At 40.4% G+C, this 25,446-nt stretch overlaps 1 protein-coding gene across 3 annotated transcripts in view; it reads right to left on the reverse strand.

Annotated features, from left to right (window-relative positions):
• The window catches only part of unc80 (unc-80 homolog (C. elegans)), an 84,777-nt gene that overhangs the window by 21,941 nt on the left and 37,390 nt on the right, over positions 1–25,446 (reverse strand). For 2 of the 3 annotated variants that reach the window (XM_080878193.1, XM_080878191.1), the window contains 29 exons: positions 24,483–24,655; positions 24,178–24,390; positions 23,959–24,094; positions 23,107–23,240; positions 22,846–23,023; positions 22,526–22,735; positions 21,997–22,094; positions 21,710–21,913; positions 21,500–21,607; positions 20,263–20,401; positions 19,952–20,133; positions 18,885–19,016; positions 17,479–17,665; positions 15,650–15,781; positions 15,427–15,570; positions 15,239–15,339; positions 15,066–15,152; positions 14,796–14,979; positions 13,092–13,186; positions 12,831–12,920; positions 12,460–12,561; positions 12,195–12,375; positions 11,839–12,104; positions 11,580–11,714; positions 11,341–11,479; positions 11,019–11,115; positions 10,771–10,941; positions 10,595–10,687; positions 10,281–10,499 (listed from right to left, as the gene is read on the reverse strand). In XM_080878193.1, the coding sequence (XP_080734319.1) occupies positions 10,281–10,499; positions 10,595–10,687; positions 10,771–10,941; positions 11,019–11,115; positions 11,341–11,479; positions 11,580–11,714; positions 11,839–12,104; positions 12,195–12,375; positions 12,460–12,561; positions 12,831–12,920; positions 13,092–13,186; positions 14,796–14,979; positions 15,066–15,152; positions 15,239–15,339; positions 15,427–15,570; positions 15,650–15,781; positions 17,479–17,665; positions 18,885–19,016; positions 19,952–20,133; positions 20,263–20,401; positions 21,500–21,607; positions 21,710–21,913; positions 21,997–22,094; positions 22,526–22,735; positions 22,846–23,023; positions 23,107–23,240; positions 23,959–24,094; positions 24,178–24,390; positions 24,483–24,655 (4,330 nt within the window). Of the gene's footprint in view, positions 1–10,280; positions 10,500–10,594; positions 10,688–10,770; positions 10,942–11,018; positions 11,116–11,340; positions 11,480–11,579; positions 11,715–11,838; positions 12,105–12,194; positions 12,376–12,459; positions 12,562–12,830; positions 12,921–13,091; positions 13,187–14,795; positions 14,980–15,065; positions 15,153–15,238; positions 15,340–15,426; positions 15,571–15,649; positions 15,782–17,478; positions 17,666–18,884; positions 19,017–19,951; positions 20,134–20,262; positions 20,402–21,499; positions 21,608–21,709; positions 21,914–21,996; positions 22,095–22,525; positions 22,766–22,845; positions 23,024–23,106; positions 23,241–23,958; positions 24,095–24,177; positions 24,391–24,482; positions 24,656–25,446 lie in introns of all 3 variants that reach the window. The other variant, XM_080878192.1, reaches the window with a different exon arrangement.

The raw sequence follows: 25,446 nt of genomic DNA on the forward strand, positions 1-25,446 counted from the left end.
CCTCGGAATTCTGACTTTTTTTCTCAGAATTCTGACTTTAACCTCGGAATTCTGACTTTAACCTCAGAATTCTGACTTTAACCTCGGAATTCTGACTTTAACCTCGGAATTCTGACTTTAACCTCGGAATTCTGACTTTAACCTCACTTTAATTCTGACTTTAACCTCAGAAATCTGACTTTTTTCTCAGAATTCTGACTTTTCTCAGAATTCTGACTTTAATCTCACTATAATTCTGACTTTAACCTCGGAATTCTGACTTTTTTTCTCAGAATTCTGACTTTAACCTCGGAATTCTGACTTTAACCTCACTTTAATTCTGACTTTAACCTCGGAATTCTGACTTTAACCTCGGAATTCTGACTTTAACCTCACTTTAATTCTGACTTTAACCTCGGAATTCTGACTTTAACCTCGGAATTCTGACTTTAACCTCGGAATTCTGACTTTAACCTCGGAATTCTGACTTTAATCTCACTATAATTCTGACTTTAACCTCGGAATTCTGACTTTTTTTCTCAGAATTCTGACTTTAACCTCGGAATTCTGACTTTAACCTCACTTTAATTCTGACTTTAACCTCGGAATTCTGACTTTTTTTCTCGGAATTCTGACTTTAACCTCGGAATTCTGACTTTAACCTCGGAATTCTGACTTTAACCTCACTTTAATTCTGACTTTAACCTCGGAATTCTGACTTTAACCTCGGAATTCTGACTTTAACCTCAGAATTCTGACTTTAACCTCACTTTAATTCTGACTTTAACCTCAGAAATCTGACTTTAATCTCACTTTAATTCTGACTTTAACCTCGGAATTCTGACTTTAACCTCGGAATTCTGACTTTAACCTCGGAATTCTGACTTTAACCTCGGAATTCTGACTTTAACCTCACTTTAATTCTGACTTTAACCTCGGAATTCTGACTTTAACCTCAGAATTCTGACTTTAACCTCGGAATTCTGACTTTAACCTCACTTTAATTCTGACTTTAACCTCAGAAATCTGACTTTAACCTCAGAATTCTGACTTTAACCTCACTTTAATTCTGACTTTAACCTCGGAATTCTGACTTTAACCTCAGATTTCTGACTTTTCTCAGAATTGTGACTTTAATCTCACTTTAATTCTGACTTTAACCTCGGAATTCTGACTTTAACCTCGGAATTCTGACTTTAATCTCACTTTAATTCTGACTTTAACCTCGGAATTCTGACTTTAACCTCAGATTTCTGACTTTTCTCAGAATTCTGACTTTAATCTCACTTTAATTCTGACTTTAACCTCGGAATTCTGACTTTTTTTCTCAGAATTCTGACTTTAACCTCGGAATTCTGACTTTAACCTCACTTTAATTCTGACTTTAACCTCGGAATTCTGACTTTAACCTCAGAATTCTGACTTTAACCTCGGAATTCTGACTTTAACCTCACTTTAATTCTCACTTTAACCTCAGAAATCTGACTTTAACCTCAGAATTCTGACTTTAACCTCACTTTAATTCTGACTTTAACCTCACTTTAATTCTGACTTTAACCTCGGAATTCTGACTTTTTTTCTCAGAATTCTGACTTTAACCTCGGAATTCTGACTTTAACCTCACTTTAATTCTGACTTTAACCTCGGAATTCTGACTTTTTTTCTCAGAATTCTGACTTTAACCTCGGAATTCTGACTTTAACCTCGGAATTCTGACTTTAATATCACTTTAATTCTGACTTTAACCTCGGAATTCTGACTTTAACCTCAGATTTCTGACTTTTCTCAGAATTGTGACTTTAATCTCACTTTAATTCTGACTTTAACCTCGGAATTCTGACTTTTTTTCTCAGAATTCTGACTTTAACCTCGGAATTCTGACTTTAACCTCGGAATTCTGACTTTAATATCACTTTAATTCTGACTTTAACCTCGGAATTCTGACTTTAACCTCACTTTAATTCTGACTTTAACCTCAGAATTCTGACTTTAACCTCGGAATTGTGACTTTAATCTCACTTTAATTCTGACTTTAACCTCGGAATTCTGACTTTAACCTCGGAATTCTGACTTTAATCTCACTTTAATTCTGACTTTAACCTCGGAATTCTGACTTTAACCTCAGATTTCTGACTTTTCTCAGAATTCTGACTTTAATCTCACTTTAATTCTGACTTTAACCTCGGAATTCTGACTTTAACCTCGGAATTCTGACTTTAATCTCACTTTAATTCTGACTTTAACCTCGGAATTCTGACTTTAACCTCAGATTTCTGACTTTTCTCAGAATTCTGACTTTAATCTCACTTTAATTCTGACTTTAACCTCGGAATTCTGACTTTTTTTCTCAGAATTCTGACTTTAACCTCGGAATTCTGACTTTAACCTCACTTTAATTCTGACTTTAACCTCGGAATTCTGACTTTTTTTCTCGGAATTCTGACTTTAACCTCGGAATTCTGACTTTAACCTCGGAATTCTGACTTTAATCTCACTTTAATTCTGACTTTAACCTCAGAAGTCTGACTTTAACCTAGGAATTCTGACTTTAACCTCAGAATTCTGACTTTAACCTCGGAATTCTGACTTTAACCTCAGATTTCTGACTTTTCTCAGAATTCTGACTTTAATCTCACTTTAATTCTGACTTTAACTTCGGAATTCTGACTTTTTTTCTCAGAATTCTGACTTTAACCTCGGAATTCTGACTTTAACCTCACTTTAATTCTGACTTTAACCTAGGAATTCTGACTTTAACCTCAGAATTCTGACTTTAACCTCAGAATTGTGACTTTTTTCTCAGAATTCTGACTTTAACCTCGGAATTCTGACTTTAACCTCGGAATTCTGACTTTAATATCACTTTAATTCTGACTTTAACCTCGGAATTCTGACTTTAACCTCAGATTTCTGACTTTTCTCAGAATTCTGACTTTAATCTCACTTTAATTCTGACTTTAACCTCGGAATTCTGACTTTTTTTCTCAGAATTCTGACTTTAACCTCGGAATTCTGACTTTAACCTCACTTTAATTCTGACTTTAACCTCGGAATTCTGACTTTTTTTCTCAGAATTCTGACTTTAACCTCGGAATTCTGACTTTAATCTCACTTTAATTCTGACTTTAACCTCGGAATTCTGACTTTAACCTCAGATTTCTGACTTTTCTCAGAATTCTGACTTTAATCTCACTTTAATTCTGACTTTAACCCCGGAATTCTGACTTTAACCTCGGAATTGTGACTTTAATCTCACTTTAATTCTGACTTTAACCTCGGAATTCTGACTTTAACCTCAGATTTCTGACTTTTCTCAGAATTGTGACTTTAATCTCACTTTAATTCTGACTTTAACCTCGGAATTCTGACTTTTTTTCTCAGAATTCTGACTTTAACCTCGGAATTCTGACTTTAACCTCACTTTAATTCTGACTTTAACCTCGGAATTCTGACTTTAACCTCAGAATTCTGACTTTAACCTCGGAATTCTGACTTTAACCTCACTTTAATTCTGACTTTAACCTCGGAATTCTGACTTTTTTTCTCAGAATTCTGACTTTAACCTCGGAATTCTGACTTTAACCTCACTTTAATTCTGACTTTAACCTCGGAATTCTGACTTTAACCTCAGATTTCTGACTTTTCTCAGAATTGTGACTTTAATCTCACTTTAATTCTGACTTTAACCTCGGAATTCTGACTTTTTTTCTCAGAATTCTGACTTTAACCTCACTTTAATTCTGACTTTAACCTCGGAATTCTGACTTTAACCTCAGATTTCTGACTTTTCTCAGAATTCTGACTTTAATCTCACTTTAATTCTGACTTTAACCCCGGAATTCTGACTTTAACCTCGGAATTGTGACTTTAATCTCACTTTAATTCTGACTTTAACCTCGGAATTCTGACTTTAACCTCAGATTTCTGACTTTTCTCAGAATTGTGACTTTAATCTCACTTTAATTCTGACTTTAACCTCGGAATTCTGACTTTAACCTCGGAATTCTGACTTTAATCTCACTTTAATTCTGACTTTAACCTCGGAATTCTGACTTTAACCTCAGATTTCTGACTTTTCTCAGAATTCTGACTTTAATCTCACTTTAATTCTGACTTTAACCTCGGAATTCTGACTTTTTTTCTCAGAATTCTGACTTTAACCTCGGAATTCTGACTTTAACCTCACTTTAATTCTGACTTTAACCTCGGAATTCTGACTTTTTTTCTCGGAATTCTGACTTTAACCTCGGAATTCTGACTTTAACCTCGGAATTCTGACTTTAATCTCACTTTAATTCTGACTTTAACCTCAGAAGTCTGACTTTAACCTAGGAATTCTGACTTTAACCTCAGAATTCTGACTTTAACCTCGGAATTCTGACTTTAACCTCAGATTTCTGACTTTTCTCAGAATTCTGACTTTAATCTCACTTTAATTCTGACTTTAACTTCGGAATTCTGACTTTTTTTCTCAGAATTCTGACTTTAACCTCGGAATTCTGACTTTAACCTCACTTTAATTCTGACTTTAACCTCGGAATTCTGACTTTGACCTCGGAATTCTGACTTTAACCTCGGAATTCTGACTTTAACCTCGGAATTCTGACTTTTTTTCTCGGAATTCTGACTTTAACCTCGGAATTCTGACTTTAACCTCGGAATTCTGACTTTAATCTCACTTTAATTCTGACTTTAACCTCAGAAGTCTGACTTTAACCTAGGAATTCTGACTTTAACCTCAGAATTCTGACTTTAACCTCGGAATTCTGACTTTAACCTCAGATTTCTGACTTTTCTCAGAATTGTGACTTTAATCTCACTTTAATTCTGACTTTAACCTCGGAATTCTGACTTTAACCTCGGAATTCTGACTTTTCTCAGAATTGTGACTTTTTTCTCAGAATTGTGACTTTTTTCTCAGAATTCTGACTTTTCTCAGAATTCTGACTTTTCTCAGAATTCTGACTTTAATCTCACTTTAATTCTGACTTTAACCTCGGAATTCTGACTTTAACCTCAGATTTCTGACTTTTCTCAGAATTCTGACTTTAATCTCACTTTAATTCTGACTTTAACCCCGGAATTCTGACTTTAACCTCGGAATTGTGACTTTAATCTCACTTTAATTCTGACTTTAACCTCGGAATTCTGACTTTAACCTCAGATTTCTGACTTTTCTCAGAATTGTGACTTTAATCTCACTTTAATTCTGACTTTAACCTCGGAATTCTGACTTTAACCTCGGAATTCTGACTTTAATCTCACTTTAATTCTGACTTTAACCTCGGAATTCTGACTTTAACCTCAGATTTCTGACTTTTCTCAGAATTCTGACTTTAATCTCACTTTAATTCTGACTTTAACCTCGGAATTCTGACTTTTTTTCTCAGAATTCTGACTTTAACCTCGGAATTCTGACTTTAACCTCACTTTAATTCTGACTTTAACCTCGGAATTCTGACTTTTTTTCTCGGAATTCTGACTTTAACCTCGGAATTCTGACTTTAACCTCGGAATTCTGACTTTAATCTCACTTTAATTCTGACTTTAACCTCAGAAGTCTGACTTTAACCTAGGAATTCTGACTTTAACCTCAGAATTCTGACTTTAACCTCGGAATTCTGACTTTAACCTCAGATTTCTGACTTTTCTCAGAATTCTGACTTTAATCTCACTTTAATTCTGACTTTAACTTCGGAATTCTGACTTTTTTTCTCAGAATTCTGACTTTAACCTCGGAATTCTGACTTTAACCTCACTTTAATTCTGACTTTAACCTCGGAATTCTGACTTTGACCTCGGAATTCTGACTTTAACCTCGGAATTCTGACTTTAACCTCGGAATTCTGACTTTTTTTCTCGGAATTCTGACTTTAACCTCGGAATTCTGACTTTAACCTCGGAATTCTGACTTTAATCTCACTTTAATTCTGACTTTAACCTCAGAAGTCTGACTTTAACCTAGGAATTCTGACTTTAACCTCAGAATTCTGACTTTAACCTCGGAATTCTGACTTTAACCTCGGAATTCTGACTTTTCTCAGAATTCTGACTTTTCTCAGAATTCTGACTTTAATCTCACTTTAATTCTGACTTTAACCTCAGAATTCTGACTTTAATCTCACTTTAATTCTCACTTTAACCTCAGAAATCTGACTTTAATCTCACTTTAATTCTGACTTGAACCTCAGAATTCTGACTTTAATCTCACTTTAATTCTGACTTTAACCTCAGAATTCTGACTTTAATCTCACTTTAACTCTGACTTTAACCTCGGAATTCTGACTTTAACCTCACTTTAATTCTGACTTTAACATCACTTTAATTCTGACTTTAACCTCGGAATTCTGACTTTAACCTCTGAATTCTGAGGTTAAAGTCAGAATTCTGAGGTTAAAGTCAGAATTAAAGTGATATTAAAGTCAGAATTCTGAGGTTAAAGTCAGAATTCTGACTTTAATATCACTTTAATTCTGACTTTAACCTCGGAATTCTGACTTTAACCTCACTTTAATTCTGACTTTAACCTCAGAAATCTGACTTTAATCTCACTTTAATTCTGACTTTAACCTCAGATTTCTGACTTTTCTCAGAATTGTGACTTTAATCTCACTTTAATTCTGACTTTAACCTAGGAATTCTGACTTTAACCTCAGAATTCTGACTTTAACCTCAGAATTCTGACTTTTTTCTCAGAATTCTGACTTTTTTCTCAGAATTCTGACTTTTTTCTCAGAATTCTGACTTTTCTCAGAATTCTGACTTTAATCTCACTTTAATTCTGACTTTAACCTCGGAATTCTGACTTTAACCTCAGAATTCTGACTTTAACCTCAGAATTCTGACTTTAATCTCACTTTAATTCTGACTTTAACCTCAGAATTCTGACTTTAATCTCACTTTAATTCTCACTTTAACCTCAGAAATCTGACTTTAATCTCACTTTAATTCTGACTTTAACCTCGGAATTCTGACTTTAACCTCTGAATTCTGAGGTTAAAGTCAGAATTCTGAGGTTAAAGTCAGAATTAAAGTGATATTAAAGTCAGAATTCTGAGGTTAAAGTCAGAATTCTGACTTTAATATCACTTTAATTCTGACTTTAACCTCGGAATTCTGACTTTAACCTCGGAATTCTGACTTTAACCTCACTTTAATTCTGACTTTAACCTCACTTTAATTCTGACTTTAACCTCACTTTAATTCTGACTTTAACCTCACTTTAATTCTGACTTTAACCTCAGAAATCTGACTTTTTTCTCAGAATTCTGACTTTTCTCAGAATTCTGACTTTAATCTCACTTTAATTCTGACTTTAACCTCGGAATTCTGACTTTAATCTCACTTTAATTCTGACTTTAACCTCAGAATTCTGACTTTAATCTCACTTTAATTCTGACTTTAACCTCGGAATTCTGACTTTAATCTCACTTTAATTCTGACTTTAACCTCACTTTAATTCTGACTTTAACCTCACTTTAATTCTGATTTTAACCTCACTTTAATTCTGACATTGACCTCGGAATTCTGACTTTAATCTCACTTTAATTCTGACTTTAACCTCACTTTAATTCTGACTTTAACCTCACTTTAATTCTGATTTTAACCTCACTTTAATTCTGACATTGACCTCGGAATTCTGACTTTAACCTCAGAAATCTGACTTTTTTTCTCAGAATTCTGACTTTAACCTCAGAATTCTGACTTTAACCTCAGAATTCTGACTTTAACATCAGAATTCTGACTTTAACCTCAGAATTCTGACTTTTTTCCCTCAGAATTCTGACTTTTCTCAGAATTCTGACTTTAACCTTGGAATTCTGACTTTAACCTCAGAAATCTGACTTTTTTCTCAGAATTCTGACTTTTCTCAGAATTCTGACTTTTCTCAGAATTCTGACTTTTCTCAGAATTCTGACTTTAACCTCAGAAATCTGACTTTTCCCCCCTCAGAATTCTGACTTTTCTCAGAATTCTGACTTTTCTCAGAATTCTGACTTTAACCTCAGAAATCTGACTTTTCCCCCCTCAGAATTCTGGCTTTTCTCAGAATTCTGGCTTTTCTCAGAATTCTGGCTTTTCTCAGAATTCTGATTTTAACCTCAGAAATCTGACTTCAATCTCACTTTAATTCTGACTTTAATCTCACTTTAACTCTGACTTTAACCTCGGAATTCTGACTTTAACCTCAGAATTCTGAGTTTAATCTCACTTTAATTCTGACTTTAACCTCAGAATTCTGACTTTAATCTCACTTTAATTCTGACTTTAACCTCGGAATTCTGACTTTTACCTCAGAAATCTGACTTTTTCCCCTCAGAATTCTGACTTTTCTCAGAATTCTGCGTTTAATCTCACTTTAATTCTGACTTTAACCTCGGAATTCTGGCTTTAATCTCACTTTAATTCTGACTTTAACCTCAGAAATCTGACTTTAATCTCACTTTAATTCTGACTTTAACCTCAGAATTCTGACTTTAATCTCACTTTAATTCTGACTTTAACCTCGGAATTCTGACTTTAATCTCACTTTAATTCTGACTTTAACCTCAGAAATCTGACTTTTTTCCCTCAGAATTCTGACTTTTCTCAGAATTCTGACTTTAACCTCGGAATTCTGACTTTAACCTCAGAAATCTGACTTTAACCTCAGAAATCTGACTTTTTTCTCAGAATTCTGACTTTTCTCAGAATTCTGACTTTTCTCAGAATTCTGACTTTTCTCAGAATTCTGACTTTTCTCAGAATTCTGACTTTTCTCAGAATTCTGACTTTAACCTCAGAAATCTGACTTTTCCCCCCTCAGAATTCTGACTTTTCTCAGAATTCTGGCTTTTCTCAGAATTCTGACTTTAACCTCAGAAATCTGACTTTTCCCCCCTCAGAATTCTGGCTTTTCTCAGAATTCTGGCTTTTCTCAGAATTCTGGCTTTTCTCAGAATTCTGGCTTTTCTCAGAATTCTGATTTTAACCTCAGAAATCTGACTTCAATCTCACTTTAATTCTGACTTTAATCTCACTTTAACTCTGACTTTAACCTCGGAATTCTGACTTTAACCTCAGAATTCTGACTTTAATCTCACTTTAATTCTGACTTTAACCTCGGAATTCTGACTTTTACCTCAGAAATCTGACTTTTTCCCCTCAGAATTCTGACTTTTCTCAGAATTCTGCGTTTAATCTCACTTTAATTCTGACTTTAACCTCAGAATTCTGACTTTAATCTCACTTTAATTCTGACTTTAACCTCGGAATTCTGACTTTTACCTCAGAAATCTGACTTTTTCCCCTCAGAATTCTGACTTTTCTCAGAATTCTGCCTTTAACCTCAGAATTCTGACTTTTTCATCAGAATAATTTTTCCTCAGAATTCTTACTTTAATCTCAGAATAAGACTCATAAGAACTGCTAAAAGCATTTTGTAATTTAAACACAACAAAGTAAAGCCTGTGTGTTATCCATCAAGTGCTGGATGTGTGAAAGAATGTAGGTGGTGAGAATTAATGAGTCATAACTTTCTGACTAAATCTGCTGATGCCCAGCAAATACTTCAAGTTACAGTTAGTAATTTTTATGTTATTTCACCAAAAAGCATTCTGTACTCCTAAATATATCTAAAATAGTTTGTAATTACATCTTCCAGCGAGCTGAAGCAGTCTCATATCAATAATGTAATAAAAGCATGAAGCAACGAGACAATAATGTCACAGTCATCTGAATAAAATCTCATCTTCCTTCTCCTCACCTCAAGCTGAAACCCTAACCCCTAACCCTTAGGCTGAAAATCCCATGTTCCCTCTGACAAATAGTTTGATTACATTCTCACACTGAATGAGAGTTTATCTAATACATTTCAACCAACAGTGTTAGATACACGTCAAAGAAAGTTTCACTGATAGAGGATAACAGTTTAGCATATCCTTAACAAGTCACCTCAGTACTGCTGGTCAGAAGTGAGCTTCACTGACTCATCGACTCATTTTGGACTCCCTTCACAAAGTTTTACAGCCTCCTTCAGAGTAAATGAAGCTGGATGCTTCTCAGTCTGCATTGACAGCTGAGGTAAACAGTGGAGTGACAGGGAAAAATTCCAGGGTGGATTTGAATTTGATCCAAACATTAGTGGAAACAAAGATACTGAACTGTTTGTATTTCATCTCTCTTGGCTGACTGAAACATGTTTGTCCTATAGCAGCCACTGTAGTTAGGGTTATGCACTTGAATCTCAATGGGTAAGAAAACTAAATAATTTGACAAATTTACACACTGTAACTAAAATCAGCTGCTATTTCATCGCACACCTCATGTGGGACTTGATGTCCAGTAGCTCCAGAGCTGTGACCCGCGGCTCGCCTGCAACGTTCTGCAGGATTTTGAGCCGTGGCCCGCAGTGTTTGTAAAACTCGGTGCAGATGTTCAACAGGGACTCCCGTGGACGGCGGAACTCCTCCCTGGCAATGCGCTCGTCCAGCTCCTCCCTTGGCATGCCCTGGCCCTCCTCCAGCAGGTGAAGATTGTCCCTGACAATACAAAGATCTCCTCAGTCTTGGTTTTCAAACTCCAAAACTGCACTATAGTCATCTATTCTGAGACAGGTGAGAGTTAAAGTTCTGACCTGGTGTTGACCCCTCCGGACATGGCGTGGTTAGCCGTAGTGCCGCCCTTGTGGCCCTGATCACAGCGAGATATCTGGGGAGCCGTCATGGGCCTGTGGACGATCAGATGACAACAACTAAGAGGAGCTAAAAGCAAATCTAGACTCAGTTGTGTCTGCATTGGTAAGAGACAAACCTTGTGAGGGTTTCAGAGCTGTAGAGCAGGGCCTGCAGAGACGTAGCTAGGGCAGCGATGGCCGCAATCTCATCTCTGGCAGCCGAAGCAGACTCCATCGTAACTGTGTTGCTCTTCAGTTTCTGGAGGTAGCAGGGAACCAAGGCCTCCAGCACCATCAGCATCTGGAGACTGGAGAGGGAAGCATGGATAGTATGAGGACAGAAAGCAACTGACAGAGAAAGACGCCTCGATGTTTTTATTGATACCTCCTGAAGGATTCGGGGGCATATGCAACCACAGTGACGCACAGCTTGATGGCCTCGCTGATAGAAAAGGTCAGGTCCTCATTACCATAACAGAAATCTGTGACATATACAGAGTACAGTCAAACTAGTCCAACAGTAATGTTAGACTAACAGTTGAATTTATGAGGCTTCCTTTACAGACTTATTTGATATAAGAGGTTTAATGAATTTGGGCATCAGTCTGAGTTTCTGGACTTCTTTACCAAGTCTCTACTCTCCGACTAAATCCATATGTTGATACCTACGGCAGCTTTGTCTGGAGCCAGTAAAATTGACAGTTTACCCAGAGAGCGTAGAGGCTTCTCAGCTTTGACCAGCTCCAGAGCATCCAGGGCATCCTGGGTTTCACCTTCTAGAGAGACCAGCAGGTCGAACAGACACTGGGCCGAAACTCCTTTAGAAAGACCGGTACTGGTGCTGGTCTGAGATGGATAAGAAGAGAGAAATGCATCAAAGGAGACGAAGAACTTGCAGTGGTGCTGACCGACTGCAGATTCATTTGAATGAGTCCGAAAGTCTTACTGTGAACTCGAGCAGCGGAGCAACGCTGGCAAACAGCTGCAGGATAAAGGGTTTTCGATGGAGGATGTAAAACTGCCGGCAGCAAAACTCAATGCCCTGCCTCAGAAGAGGGTTGCTCTCGTAGTCTGCATAGACCTGTCACAGCAGAACAGGGAGAGGGGATGGGAAATGTAAATTACTGCGAAACTGGAATTCAGAGCCAACTGCTCTTCCTCCACTCACTGTCTAGGCTCAGTTAAGTGTGCACAGGTAAGCATACCTGCAGCATGGTTGGCAGCATCCACTGGTACCCGCTCAGGGAGAACAGATGGTTAAAGTGAACGGCGGTGTTGATGGCGGTCGCCGTGTACTGCCTCAGCAGGGAGCTGTCCTCGGGGTGCAGCAGAAGGGCCCCGTTGAAGACGTTAAGGAACAGCATCATCTCATCGCCCCACGGGTACTCACTGGGCATGCCCAGAAACATTTCCTCCAACAGTTTGATCCACAACACCTTGTGGAGAGTGTCCAAGCCAAACAGCTCTTTTCCTGGAAGGCGGAGCAAAGCAGGATTCATTATCCTAAAATAAACAGTAGGAGCTATACTCAAGTTTATTAAGCTGTTAGTCTTTTTCTCACCTTGAGGCTCATTAAAGAGGGAGAACTCTGCATCGATGGCGGTGCGGGGGAAGGAGGGCAGGCGAAGCAGGTCCTCCTGCAGCAGGGAGACGTGGGACTGCTTGTGCACAGCTGGCATGTGTTGTGTGAGGGAGATGAGGAAGAGGACTCGACCGACTTCTTCTAGTTTACGGGAAAACACCTGAAAACAAAAATTCAGACTATGATTTTCCTGTTGCAGGACGCTGTTTAGGGGCTGATTTAATTTTCACATTTCCAACCTTACCTGTTTCTGGATGAGCTCCTGTCCTTTCTCAGGCAACATGTGGACCAGGTTGAGCTGAGGAGAGACTGACCTTCGGAACGGGTAGATGTCTCTAACATATGTCTGAAGGATAGAGAGAAAAATAATTACACTAAATATCTCTATGTTTAAAATTAAATTCAATGCCAGAGGTACAGTGGAACAGATGTGACTCAAAAGCACTGGTCTGACCTTTCTAATCTGCACAGAGCAAGACCGACCAACACTAACATACATATGAACTATTATTGATGATTAATGAAAATAGGTCTTGACTTCAGATAATTTAGTGCTTTTAAATAGTTGTTGCTTTTTTCAGTGAACAAAAAACCCCCTCAAAATAAAGTTCCCACCTTTGAATAATGGATGAGGTTCCATCGTTTATCCATGAGGAAGTAGTGTGCCGATCTGGCCTCGGGAATGTTGAAAAATTCCAGACACTCCTGGTTGGAGAAAAAGGAGATGGCTGATTAGTTTACTCACGCTGAATTACAATTTTAAATTTTATGCATTTAGCACACGCTCGCCCAGCATGATTTGAATTTAATTACAGTGATAAGCCTCCTCGGTCTTGCCTCACTGTGTGTGTGATTGACTGAGATGAGAGTTTTTACCTTTAGCAGGGCTTCAAACTGAGTGTCTTCGTGGACTGGTAGCTGGGTTGGGATGTCACATTCATTCTGCCCGTGCACCACCAGCGTTTTGGTTCCTGCAGCAACAAAATGCATGAAAATATTTACATTTTGTGACATATTGTTGATTTCTGTTATTCCATCCATCCATTCACTTCCGCTTATCCTTTTCAGGGTCGCGGGGGGAGCTGGAGCCTATCCCAGCTATCATAGGGCGAGAGGCGGGGTATACCCTTGACAGGTCGCCAGTCTGTCGCAGGGCCAACACACAGGGACAGACAACCATTCGCACTCACATTCACTCGCACATTCACACCTAGTGGCAATTTGGATTATCCAATTAACCTATCCCCACAAGTTGCATGTCTTTGGACGGTGGGAGGAAGCCGGAGTACCCGGAGAGAACCCACGCAAACACGGGGAGAACATGCAAACTCCACACAGAAAGACCCCGGCCTGATGGTGGGATTGAACTCAGGACCTTCTTGCTGTGCGGCAACAGTGCTAACCACCGTGCCACCCCTTTTTTTTTTCACCCATTCACACACACATTCACACACACATTCACACACTGGTGATGGAAAGCTACATTGTAGCCACAACCACCCTGGGGCGCACTAACAGAGGCGAGGCTGCCAGACACTGGCGCCACCGGGCCCTCTGACCACCACCAGTAGGCAACGGGTGAAGTGTCTTGCCCAAGGACACAACGACCGAGACTGTCCAAGCCAGGGCTCGAACCGGCAACCTTCCGATTACAAGGCGAACTCCCAACTCTTGAGCCACAATCGCCCTCAATCGATTTCTGTTATTGAACATTAAAATTAAAACAACAACAAAAAGAGTGACCATAAGGGTCTTTTCTCTGTCAGTATGAGACTTGTTTGAATAAAGCTAGAGACCAGAAACAGAAGTTTGCTTTTTGTCTTAGGAAACAATGCTTTTTATACTTTTACCTTTTATCTTTGTTTTGATTTAGAAATGCTGTTGGTATATAGCTGTGGAAATGCTCAAGTTGATTACCTTATCTCAGTGAATGAACCACTTCAGACTAGAAGTGAGAAAAAAGGAATCTAATGATGGATATCAGGGTTCATAATGTCCCTTTTGTTAAAAAAAACATGGTTGTGATGTGTGTTTAGTAACCTGTTGTCTTGTAAAATGGTTGGGTGTGCTTGGGAAAAGAAAGACACATCCTGATATTACCGGGGTTAAACTACACCTTGCTACATTTGGCTGTTCCCTTATCAGTGGGGGCATCACCACAGCGGGTAACTCTCCATGTTTTGTTTTTGCAGATTTTTTGCCAAATACAACCTCAAAGTGAATTGGTGTCTCCGGCTGGTGCTGAACCTGCAGCCTCTCATTTGCCAAGAACCCACTTCACTATGTGGCCACCCCAGTAAAAATGCAACTTAATATTAAATAACACGGTGCTGATCAGACATTGTGGGTATCTCAGCTGGTCTATCGGTCCTACCTTGGTCTGTTTTGCCAGATCGGTGGACGGTCTAAACAAAGATCAAATACAGAGGTGGCACCTGTGCATCAAACACCCTCTGCACCACAAAGTCATCGTTTATAAAGTGCTCCACAAACTGGAGCGTCAGAGCTAACTGGTGGATTCTGGTGGAGAATGGTTTTACAATACAAGCATTACTTATGTCTGCAGTATTTAGCACTCACCTGGCATCGATGCTGTGACCAGCAGTTTGACCTCACACTGCTCTTTCTTCATGGTCTGCTTCAGGTCTTTAAAGAAGAGCCCCTCCACGTAGCCGACCACCTCCCAGAGGAAGGTCAGCGTGGCCGAGATGGCGTCCATGCCCCATTCACAGGGAGTCCGCACAAAATACATGATCAGGCCCACCTTAAAGGAGGAGAAATGATGATGAGGAGAATAAACAGAACTGATGACAAATATAAAGGTACAGGTGAAGGTAGCTGGTGACCCACCAGGTAGTTAAAAAGGATGTGAGAGGTCTGGGCTGGCAGATCTCCAATGTTGAGCAGGAGCTTCCTAAGCATGTACATCAGCTCGTCCTGGTGCAAAAACCAAACAAATGGACAAACAATAAAAAACTCATTGCGAGTCTTTTTCCCACATCTGTCCGCAGGTGTTTGCCTACCTGTCTGTTGCTAACTGTCAGCTTTTCCAGGAAGTGGCGGAGAACGAGAGCTGGATCTTCAATGAGGCAGTTCCAGAGGATTTGCTGGGCAACAGCACTCACTGAGGAAACATTTTTGCATAAATAACCAAAAAAAAAAATCACAAAAGTTTTGATGCAAATTCATTTTTTTGTGTAGTGACAGCTACCAGCCACGCCATCCTCTCTAACTTCGCCGTCTTCCATGAGGTGCACTATTGGTAGGACGGCAGCACAGATGCATGCTGGGAAGACAGCTTGAGGCGGCTGTAGCATGTGGTGAGTGGGTGTGTGTTCTGTTGTGTTTTCTTCATCTGGCAAAAAAAAAAGAATTTGTAAAGAGCAAGTTTTATATAAAAAGTTTAAATTCATTTGTTTCTGACATTTTTCTACCTTCAGCACTGGCCAGCGAGCGGACAGACCATACAGAGCCCCGGCGGAAAGAGTAGTTCCTGTGGGAGTTGCTGGAGGCGCAGGATGGGCTGACAGACAGACGTCGTGATGCCAGGTTCACCACTTCTTCTGCTGGCGGGATCAATGCCAAACATAACCAGTAGAGGTACAGGGGGAAAAACAACATGCTATCAGGGTAAAGAGCTATGCAGAGTCAAAACACTGTGTGCTAATGTGGCAACCTGCAGGGCTGAAATATGAATCCAGCAAGCAAGTGCCAAAGTCTGCAGTTCCTCTAATGAGCACATGAGGCTGAGTCCAAGTGTGAGTCAACCACTATAAGCACCCATGTTTAACATCTACACTTTACATACTTAAAGCATTAAAAAGCATGTTTACAGTATTGTGCAAAAAATGCTTTTGGGCTCTGAGAATAGTTTCACCCTTCGTAAAAACACAGTTTTGACTTTACGAATCATCTTTACGAATGTAGCTTAGTAACCAAGCGTGCTCATGTTAGCACTCCCCCTTTCATCTACCGTAAATATGGTCACTTCTGGCTTTCAAAACTATTACGGCTGTATAAAAGGTGGAAAACGTGGATGTGGCCATCATTACATTACCCACTGGTTTTGGAGCTTAAATGTTAGTGTGTTATAGCCATATTGTTTTTCTTGGAGTGCTAACTTATCAGCTGCATCCCTAAACTGTATGGGTGCACTATGTCAACTCAGTATTTCACTCATCAAAACTGAAGCACAAACCATCAGGATGGTCTGTAGAAAGCTGAAGTATTACTCAGATAATCCATTAAAAATGCTCTAAAAGGCACTGAAAGCACACAAATCATAAAGAGGTTTAGTCTAATGGCTTGAAGTAGTGGACGAGACCTAGCAGCTGCCATCTACCTATATTGGACACCTGTCAGTTAACCATAGACAGTACAAATCATCAACTCAGCTTCTGGGTCAGAACAATAACACCAGTGCAGAAGTGCCTTAAACCTGCATTCTGTCTGAAGGCCGCCAGTCAGTGATAGCGGTGACGTGGGTTTTGCAGACACATGATCTAGAGGTTGGTCTCCAACCAGAAAATGCTGGGAAAACAATTGCTTAACCTTGAGTCACACAGGCCTACTTACCAGAGAGCAACCCCACTGGCAACCACTGGTTGCTAGGAAAAAATACGCAGTTGCAAACCGAAATACAAAGACTTCCTTGTGATTAATATGGTCGCTAACATATTGCTGCAGAATAACAATCTTTTATAGACTGTGCTTTCTGAGCTGTAGTAAAACTGAAAAGTCCAATGAAACCTGGAATGGAGGCTGTTCGCCTTCAAAGCAAAAGTTGTGCCCTTTAAAACATGTTGGTTGTAGTACTGAGGTACAGCTTTTACTTTGAAGGCAAACTTTATTCATTCGTCATTCGTTGTACTACTGCTCAGCTAGTAGTTAACAAGTACTTGCAGAGAAACATCAAAAACTACAGGCAACTGTGGCAACCAAAGCATTCACAAGGAGGTTTTAGGTGCAGCACCTTCTTTGAATTCGATTTCACATTTCTTTGCATTTCTTGAGTAATGTGCACATGACGTCACATTGCCAACCAGTTTTTAAGATGGAGAAAAGGGATAATCAATCCAAAAGGCTAACACAGTTTTTGCACCAGTCTGCAGAAAGCTTTTTAATGCTGTTAACACAAGAGGGTCGACTCTGTTTTGAAATAACTCTCATTTGGCCACTGGAGGAACTTCTGTGCTCGCTGTTTTCCACCTCTTGAGGTTTTTCTTGTATAAAACACAAGTGCTCATACGCCTGGCGGCCCCACCTTCCTCCTCTTGCTCGGGTGGAGGGCTGCATGTGGGTTCGTAGCAGGCCTCCTGAGCCACAGGGATGGCTGTGATGATGCTGGCCTCGCGGCCCAGACGCCGCTTCTCCTCCTCCTGCTGCAGGTTCTTGAGGATGTGCTCGGCTCGCTGGTGGGAGCGCGACACCGCCCGCGCAGAGAAGGATTTCTAAAAAGGAGGGGGCGAGGATCAAATAGCACAGAGGTAGAGCAGCGGGTGTAGAAATTGTAGGAGGTTCAGAATCGGGGGCAGGGGGCGGGGGGAATGCACAAATTAGCACTTTAAATCTTTCAGGAATGTGTGTGCACAGCTACAATAGGCTTCTGAGGAGCAACTGGACAACACATTAATACAGTAACTCTCCTCCAGCACACCGATCTCATGCTCTAAAATGCCGTCCTGAGCATTATGAAGCACGCTGCAGTGTAGACGTATAGAATAGGAGCAATTTCAATCACGATAAACAATAAATGTGTTCAGACTGGAAGATGGAGAATTTACTGTATCTTGTGCACAGTAATTGCCTCACAGCATTCGCACAAACAAATCTAAAACAGCCATGATATGAAAAACAAACACAGCAAAGTCATTCTCATCCAATGACCATGCATCAACAGCACGACACACACAACATGTCTGTATGCCCGATGCATGCTGTTATTTTCTCCTTAACAATCAAAGCATGTGCCGGAAGACTCTTTTTAAATATGTGGATTGTGTGTGTCCCTGATCAAGATGCAACTATCCAAGATGACCCATGAAACCGCCCCCCAGCTTCTGGTCCGTGATGAAAAACCTAAAAGGTCGCTTCCCCTTCTGTCTTTAATGGTCTGAGGTAACAAGATGCATCAGCAGCACAAACACCCGGACAGAAATACCAACTTACTATGGCATGGACTGACTGAATTAATGTGGGGTACTAAAAACAAAGACAGTCGATTAAATTATAGAACATGTGCTCGCTCATTAAAATCTCATATTTCTATTCATGCTTTATGAAAAAAAATATTTAAAAAAGACAAGAAATTAAAAGGAGGCACCAAGAAATCTGTGTTCACACATTTTTCTTATATTTGCAGATTTCTTGGTGCAGTTTTCCACATTAAACTTGCAGCAATAACAAATGTAATATTCAAAGCAGTAAGAGTGTGCATATCGTCTTTTGTTTTTTGGTGGATTGTGGAGTTAAGTGGGATTAAAAAAATAGTTAAATTATAAACTGGCCTATTTTTACAGGGTTCACAAGCTTAGGAAAACTCTCTCACTGAACTCCAGTGGTGTTTAAAAAACCTTCTCTGTCACTTTAATTAAAAAGATAAACTCTAAAAGCTGTTTCTGATAGTAATACAAGTAGATTTGTGCCTTTTAGAATAGGGCTCAAACTTACAGACTGGTCTTCGTTGATTGGATCCTGGACGCTGCCAGTGTTCTGGGGCACCCAGGGAGGGTCAAATATGGGGACACAGGGCATGCCCAGTATTGGAGAAGGGAGAGTGAAGTTAATGCTGGGTGGAGGGATCTGAAAGAGAAGTACACCAAATTTAGTAAACACAGCGAATGCCCTTCTGCGCTCTCTCTTTTGGGGACGCTAAAAATGCAAACAATCTATTCCAATTTGTTCATGTAAATGGAGAGTCCTCGTCACATTAAGGTTAAGTATGGGGTTCCACAGGGTTCTGTGCTAGGACCACTTCTGTTTACAGTATACATGCTTCCCTTAGGGAGTATCATCAGAAGGCATAACATACATTTTCATTGCTATGCAGATGACACCAAACTTCCTATCAATGAATCCAGATAACACATCCATAGTTAGCTAAACTACGAGAATGTCTTAAAGACTTTTAATCCTCTGCTTCTAAAGTTAGCTAAAACGGAGGTTACTGTACTCAGCCCTGAAAATATTAGAAATGTGGTATCTAACCAAATGTTTACTCTGGATGGCTTTACCGTGGCTTTACCTTGGAGTTGTTTATATGGATATGTGGATATGTTCTTCAGTGCACATTTTAAATAAACACACATGACTGCTTTCTTATATTTGCACATCATCTTAACATCCTGTCTCACGGTGATGCTGAAAAACTTGGACTACTGTAATTCATTATAAACAGGATGTCCTAAAAACTCCCTGAAAAGTCTTCAGTATATCTAAAACATTGCAGCAACAGTACTGACAGGGACTAGAATGAGAGAGCACATTTCTCTTATATATACTATAATCTCTGTCTTTCTTTCACATCATGTCTTTTATCCTGTCTTTGTCCCCTCACCCCCAACCAGTCACAGAAGACGGTCCTCTCCCTGAGCCTGGCTCGGCTGGAGGTTTTTTCCTCTTTAAAGGGAGATCTTCTTGGACATTGGTTGATTGGGATATTACCTTAAAAATATAAAGGGTCTTGAGGTTTTAGTGATTTGGTGCTTTATAAATAAAACTGAACTCAACTGAACTACCTTAAAGATCTGCTGGGCTCCTTCCTCCATGCGAGGCCACACTTGGTAGCGAAAACGCCACAGAGTGTAAAACTTCAGGATGGAGTTAATGCGCTGGCAGGCCTCAGGGTGCTGGAACTCTGCCATCATCATTTCGGTCACTGCATCAGGGACCTTTACGGCGCACAGGAGAAACAAGGCAGCTGGAAGGGGGCAGATAAAAAGGGCAGGAAAGAAAAAGGTGAAACATGGTTGAGGGCAAAAAGCGTTCGTGAACCTTGAAGGGCACAGCGACCTAAGAGGGGACCACCACAGCTCAGTGATGAGCTCACCAGCAGCGGCTGCCATATGTTCATCCACACTGAGTAGGAGTTCCCAGGCTGCGGGCTGGATGTCTCCGTACATGTCGTCAGTCAAGATAGGAGCTGCTTTGATCAGCAGTGAAAGAGGAGCTGGTGACAAACTCATCACCTATGAGAAAACAAACATTTAAGATGAAAGTGCAAAGATGCAAAATGATCTATAATCTCTTTGCTAAGGTAGTAATAAGACACTTTATCTTTGACTTAACATCACCCACAGTGTATACAAACTGAAAAAGGTGCAAGCAGTCCTTTTCAGAGCTACAACACAATTAGAAAACTTTTATTTCCTTTTTTTGGACCCATTTTTTGCTTTCAGAACTGCATCAGTAGTTCATGCTGGAAGCATTTCTCACAGATTTTGACACATAACATCTGTTAAACCTCTGATAAACTGTTAAAACAACAGTTTAGCCATCATGCTGTTTTTGCCATGTTCTGATCCTACCATCTGAACGTTGCATGAAAAATCAAGACTCACTGGACCTGTCAACATTTTTTCCAGTCTTCTATTGCCCAAATCTTGGTAGCTTTTATGAATTATAGCCTCGGTTTTCCTGTTCTTATTTCACAGGAATGGCACCCGGTGTGGTCTTCTGCTGGTGCTTCTGTATAGCTCGCAGGCAATTTCTGTGCCACTTGTAGTATATTTTACAATTCTGCAAAATGTATTTTGGCAGCAGTTTCCGAAATACTCAGACCAACCACTGTGTCACATTCAAAGTCACTTAAATCACTTTTCACCTCAACTCTGATGCTTTGTTTTAACTTCAGTAGGTTGTCTTCACCACAACTACAGAACTAAATGATTTGAATTGCTGCCATATGATTGGCTGATGTGATATTTGCTTTAGAAAGCAGTTGCTTGAACAGATATTACACCTTTGTAAAATCATTAATAGAAATCTCTAGGCCAGACAGGCAGACGTTCCTCTAATGGCCAGACTCCCATGTTAAATAAACAACTTTGCATGATCAACCACACTTGCAGCCTGATCCAAAAATGATTGTCTGTATGAGTAGCTTCTTTCTGCACAACTGTTTTTTCTTTTTAAAATTCATTAATCTCAATGCTGGTTAAAGCTTAAAGCTGGGGTGCGGTCTCCTTTATTGACAGCACGGGCAGCTCTGATTCCAGTCTGAGAATGTGGTGCACATCAGGTAGGATGTAATAATTATAAAAATAACAAGAAAAACAGAAATTCACCTGATTGCGGATGTACTTGAGCATGCCTGTATCCTTCTTCCCTTCTGTGTTGGAGTCAGTGGGTCTTCTCTTCATGGACGGGGTCCTCAGACAAGACTTGTCTGAACACTGATGGGAAATAGTACTTTAGAAAGTGGCGAAGATTTAAAAAAACTAACAAAACACACATATTTAGGTTATTCATCCAGAAAAACAGCCTGTCAATTCCACCTCTTTGTTTTTCTTCACACGTCCTCCGATGTTACCAGAGGAGGCGCTGTCCTCCCTCAGGCTGTCCACCGTCTCCCCGTACACGAGCTTGATGGCACGGACCAGACGGGCGCAGGAGCGGCTGTGGTGTTGGTAGCAGCGTGGGTGGCAGAAGTCTATGTGGGTACAGATGAAACTCTGCTGGTTGCACAGCAGGATCATAATCTGTGCCGAGAGAGAGCAGAGAGGAGGTCAGTATGCGGGAAAGTACACACAGCTTTCCTCCCCGCATGTACCGACAGACTTACGTGAAGCCAGGACATGTTGCGGTGGTAGTTGTCCTCCGTTCCTTCTGAGCTCTGACCTTCTGGCTCGATGCTGGGTTCACTGGTGCTGAAGGGACTGCCTGCAATGTTAAACAAGAACAAACAACCCCATACAGGACGCTGATAATTGTCCACTTATTTCACGATGGAGAACAGTTTCTTTTCCCTGTGCAGAATACTTATAGTGTTCTTTTCACTCTCTAACAGGATCTGGCAAAAACAATACTGCAAAAGTAAACTAATGTTAACATACACTGTAAATAAGTCTTTAACTTAACACATTTTTCCCTATATATTTTACAGAATTTTCCTGTTATTTTAAAGTACATGAAATACCAATGATATGAGAAAAAATAGACTGTTAATTGGCAGGTCTGATGTAAAATAACATGAAAAACCTGTAACTGTGTTTTACAGTTTTTATTTTTTACAGTGTACTGTCATTTCCTTTGAATATTACACAATAATAAATGAAATTATGTTCTTTCCAGGAGTTTCAGTTACATCATACCGATGTCAGTAACTGTGTCCCTGCTCTGCGTTTGTGACAGCAGGCCTTCTTCGTTCTCAGACTCAGAGTCCTGCCGAGACAGCTTGGTGCTCTTCAGACTCCCCGCTCTGCGTATCGAAGACAGAGAGCCAACCTTCTTCACACGAAAACTGCGGGCTCCTTTGATCTGAAGCAGGCGCGAGCCTCCGATACGAATCTTCCGCACTGGTGCTGGAGAGCAGGGGAGTGGGGAGAGATTGTCTACAATCAACAATGAGCAGTGAGTAAATACGGAGCGGTAATCAGCTGCATTAACCAATCTGGATGACACCGAGTCTCACCCTGAGCCTCCTGGGTCTTCTTATCATCGCAGGTGGTGTCAGACTTCAGAGTGTGGCTGCTGCTGTTGAGGGAATCGTGCCCGTCTTCGTCGTCGAGGATGCCCGCAAAGCTGATCTTCCTCTCGTAGCGATGGCGGCCGAGCTCTGGGTCCAGACGCAGGCGGCAGCTGTCCAGATCCTGCAGACAAAATAAGTAGAAATCAAATTCTCATCGCTATTCACATCAGATTTACCTTTTTGGATTTTGATTTCACTACTGACCACAAGCGGTTCGGTGCGCGGTCGTGGTAAGCAGGGGAAGGTCTCTCGCAGGAAAGTGGTGATCTCCAACAACAGCTGGCAAGCGGCCATCTTCAGTGCGAAGGGGCAGCCACATTTTGTAGGATTCACCGTGTCTTTGGAGTCAGAACAGATAAGATAAAATATCTAAATGTGGCTAGAACATCTTTTTTGTTCTGACAACCTAAAAGTTGTAGAAACTAAATTTTAATTTAAGATTTTTTTTTCCAAAGTACACACAATAAAACGCACAATACTGTGATCTTATTACTTTCATGCAGCATGTTTTTAAGTGTGACATCAACAGCTTGGCAAGTGCAGACTTTTTATTTTCCAATTTGAGTGGACGTTCATGCGAAATCATCTTCTTCTGATTAATTCAACACCACACAAATGCACAATAAGGTGCACCTGATGATCTAAAGCTGCAAATGGACCATTATGAGGTAAATATTTTTAATGATGATACAAGTTATCATTAAAAAAACCTAATTTATTTAACATCCTATTGTCCAATCCCTTACATAGGGAAACGGATGAAAATGTAGAATTCAAGTCATGAGAAAACAAATGAATGAGAGTAATGGTTTGAGTTTTTATGTGCTTCTTATTTGGAGGACTGCATTGGTTTGCAGGCCTCAGCAATGTGATTTCTGCCATGCAGTAGCTGACACCACTCAGACAAGCTAAAACAGCAGCAAGGCCTTTTTGGGTCACCACGTCTCATGAGACGCTACATCTGTGTTATATCTGCACAGTACGATAGAGACGATCTGGCCGAGTGGAAACCTGTAAATAGAAGAAAAACAAGTAACAGACACTGTTTTGACTCACTGTCATCTAAATAGTCTTCTTCCTCGTCTTCTTTCCTCATCCTGCGTTTGGTCTCTTCATCGTAAATATAACCCAGGATGTTGGCGGGGCTCTCACTGTCCGAGTGGCAGAGTTCGCTGAGCCTCGTGCCAATCGCCTGAGCAGATTTAACACGTTTACAGTTAATGAAGCCTTTTTATAAACTGTAACCATAAACAATCTTCGACACATTTAACTCACGTCTCCCCACTGGCAGAAATGCTTGGCAGCGTTCCACTGGAGCTTCTGGTTTCTTTTATTGCCCACAATAGGCGATCGGCCCCTGGACAGCCCTCTCTTGGTGATGTTTACGTGGTGGCCCTTCATCCATTCGGGCCAGTTGCCACGATTACACCGGTGGACAAATCTGGCACATTCCAAGAAAAGGGAGGCCCTGGCCACAACTGGGGCTTCCTAGAAGAACAGAGAAATAAATAGGTGATAGCCTTTGAAAGCTAACAGCGACATCTTTACTCTTTCATTATTTTCTCCAAAGTGAAACGCACGAGGTCCAGAGCAGCGGCGAGGATGGAGGCATCTGGTATGGTTCCTGGCTCGCAGCAGTTCAGGAGAAACTGGAAGCGTTTCATACCCTGTCGGATGGCGCCAAGATTCACTACATTCTTGTTCTTCATGGCCTCCTGGCTGGCTGCGAGACGCTCCTGGAAACCGTGAGGTCCTGAAGGACACCGTGAGGACCACAAGGGAAGAGGTATAACAAAAGCCGTTTGAAGAAGAGTTCTCGTTATAGACTCGCTTGTTTGCACAATAAAGGTTAGACATAGAAATTGCATGAAGCAACATCACCATCCAGGACATTTAACAAATAGCACTGAGCTGACAGATGAAGCTGAGTGAGAGATGACACACAGCCATCGGCAGGGGTTACACCTGAATTTTCAATCGTATAAGAATAGTCACAAAAAACAAGATGAATTTAAGGGCCAAAGATATTTTCAGGCACTTTTCTCCAGCATCTTTCTAAAAGGACCTACAAATCTCATTGAAATGTCAGGCGTAACCACAGCCGCACAGAGGAAAGCTGTATGTGGCCCATTGTGTTTAATCACTAACACTCCAGCACTGGAAATACCACCAGACATCACCACAGAAGAGACGGAGAGAGCACTGACAGCGTCATGCTTGACGTAGCACAGAGACACGCTCCACAGCAGAAAGATGGTTTCATAGACATGAGTTGTTGTGAGACACTGCCCGTCCTCTTTTTTCACCTTTGGGTGAAAACGCAGAGGAGAGGAACCAATGCTGGACAGAACAGGACGTGCACAGTTGGAGAGAAGGGAATGTAGACCTATCGGGATAAATGAAATGCTTTAAATTTCTTATTATTATAGAGCTAAAACTGTCTTTGGAAGTAAGAAGTTTGGTTTCAGCACATATAAATGTCTGGCTTTAGGGTTTTTGTGGCAAATCACAGACACAACTTTTCACAGCTTTTGCTCAGACATT

This window comes from Rhamphochromis sp. 'chilingali' (genome assembly GCF_963969265.1).
Source record: "Rhamphochromis sp. 'chilingali' genome assembly, chromosome: 3".
Taxonomy (NCBI): domain Eukaryota; kingdom Metazoa; phylum Chordata; class Actinopteri; order Cichliformes; family Cichlidae; genus Rhamphochromis; species Rhamphochromis sp. 'chilingali'.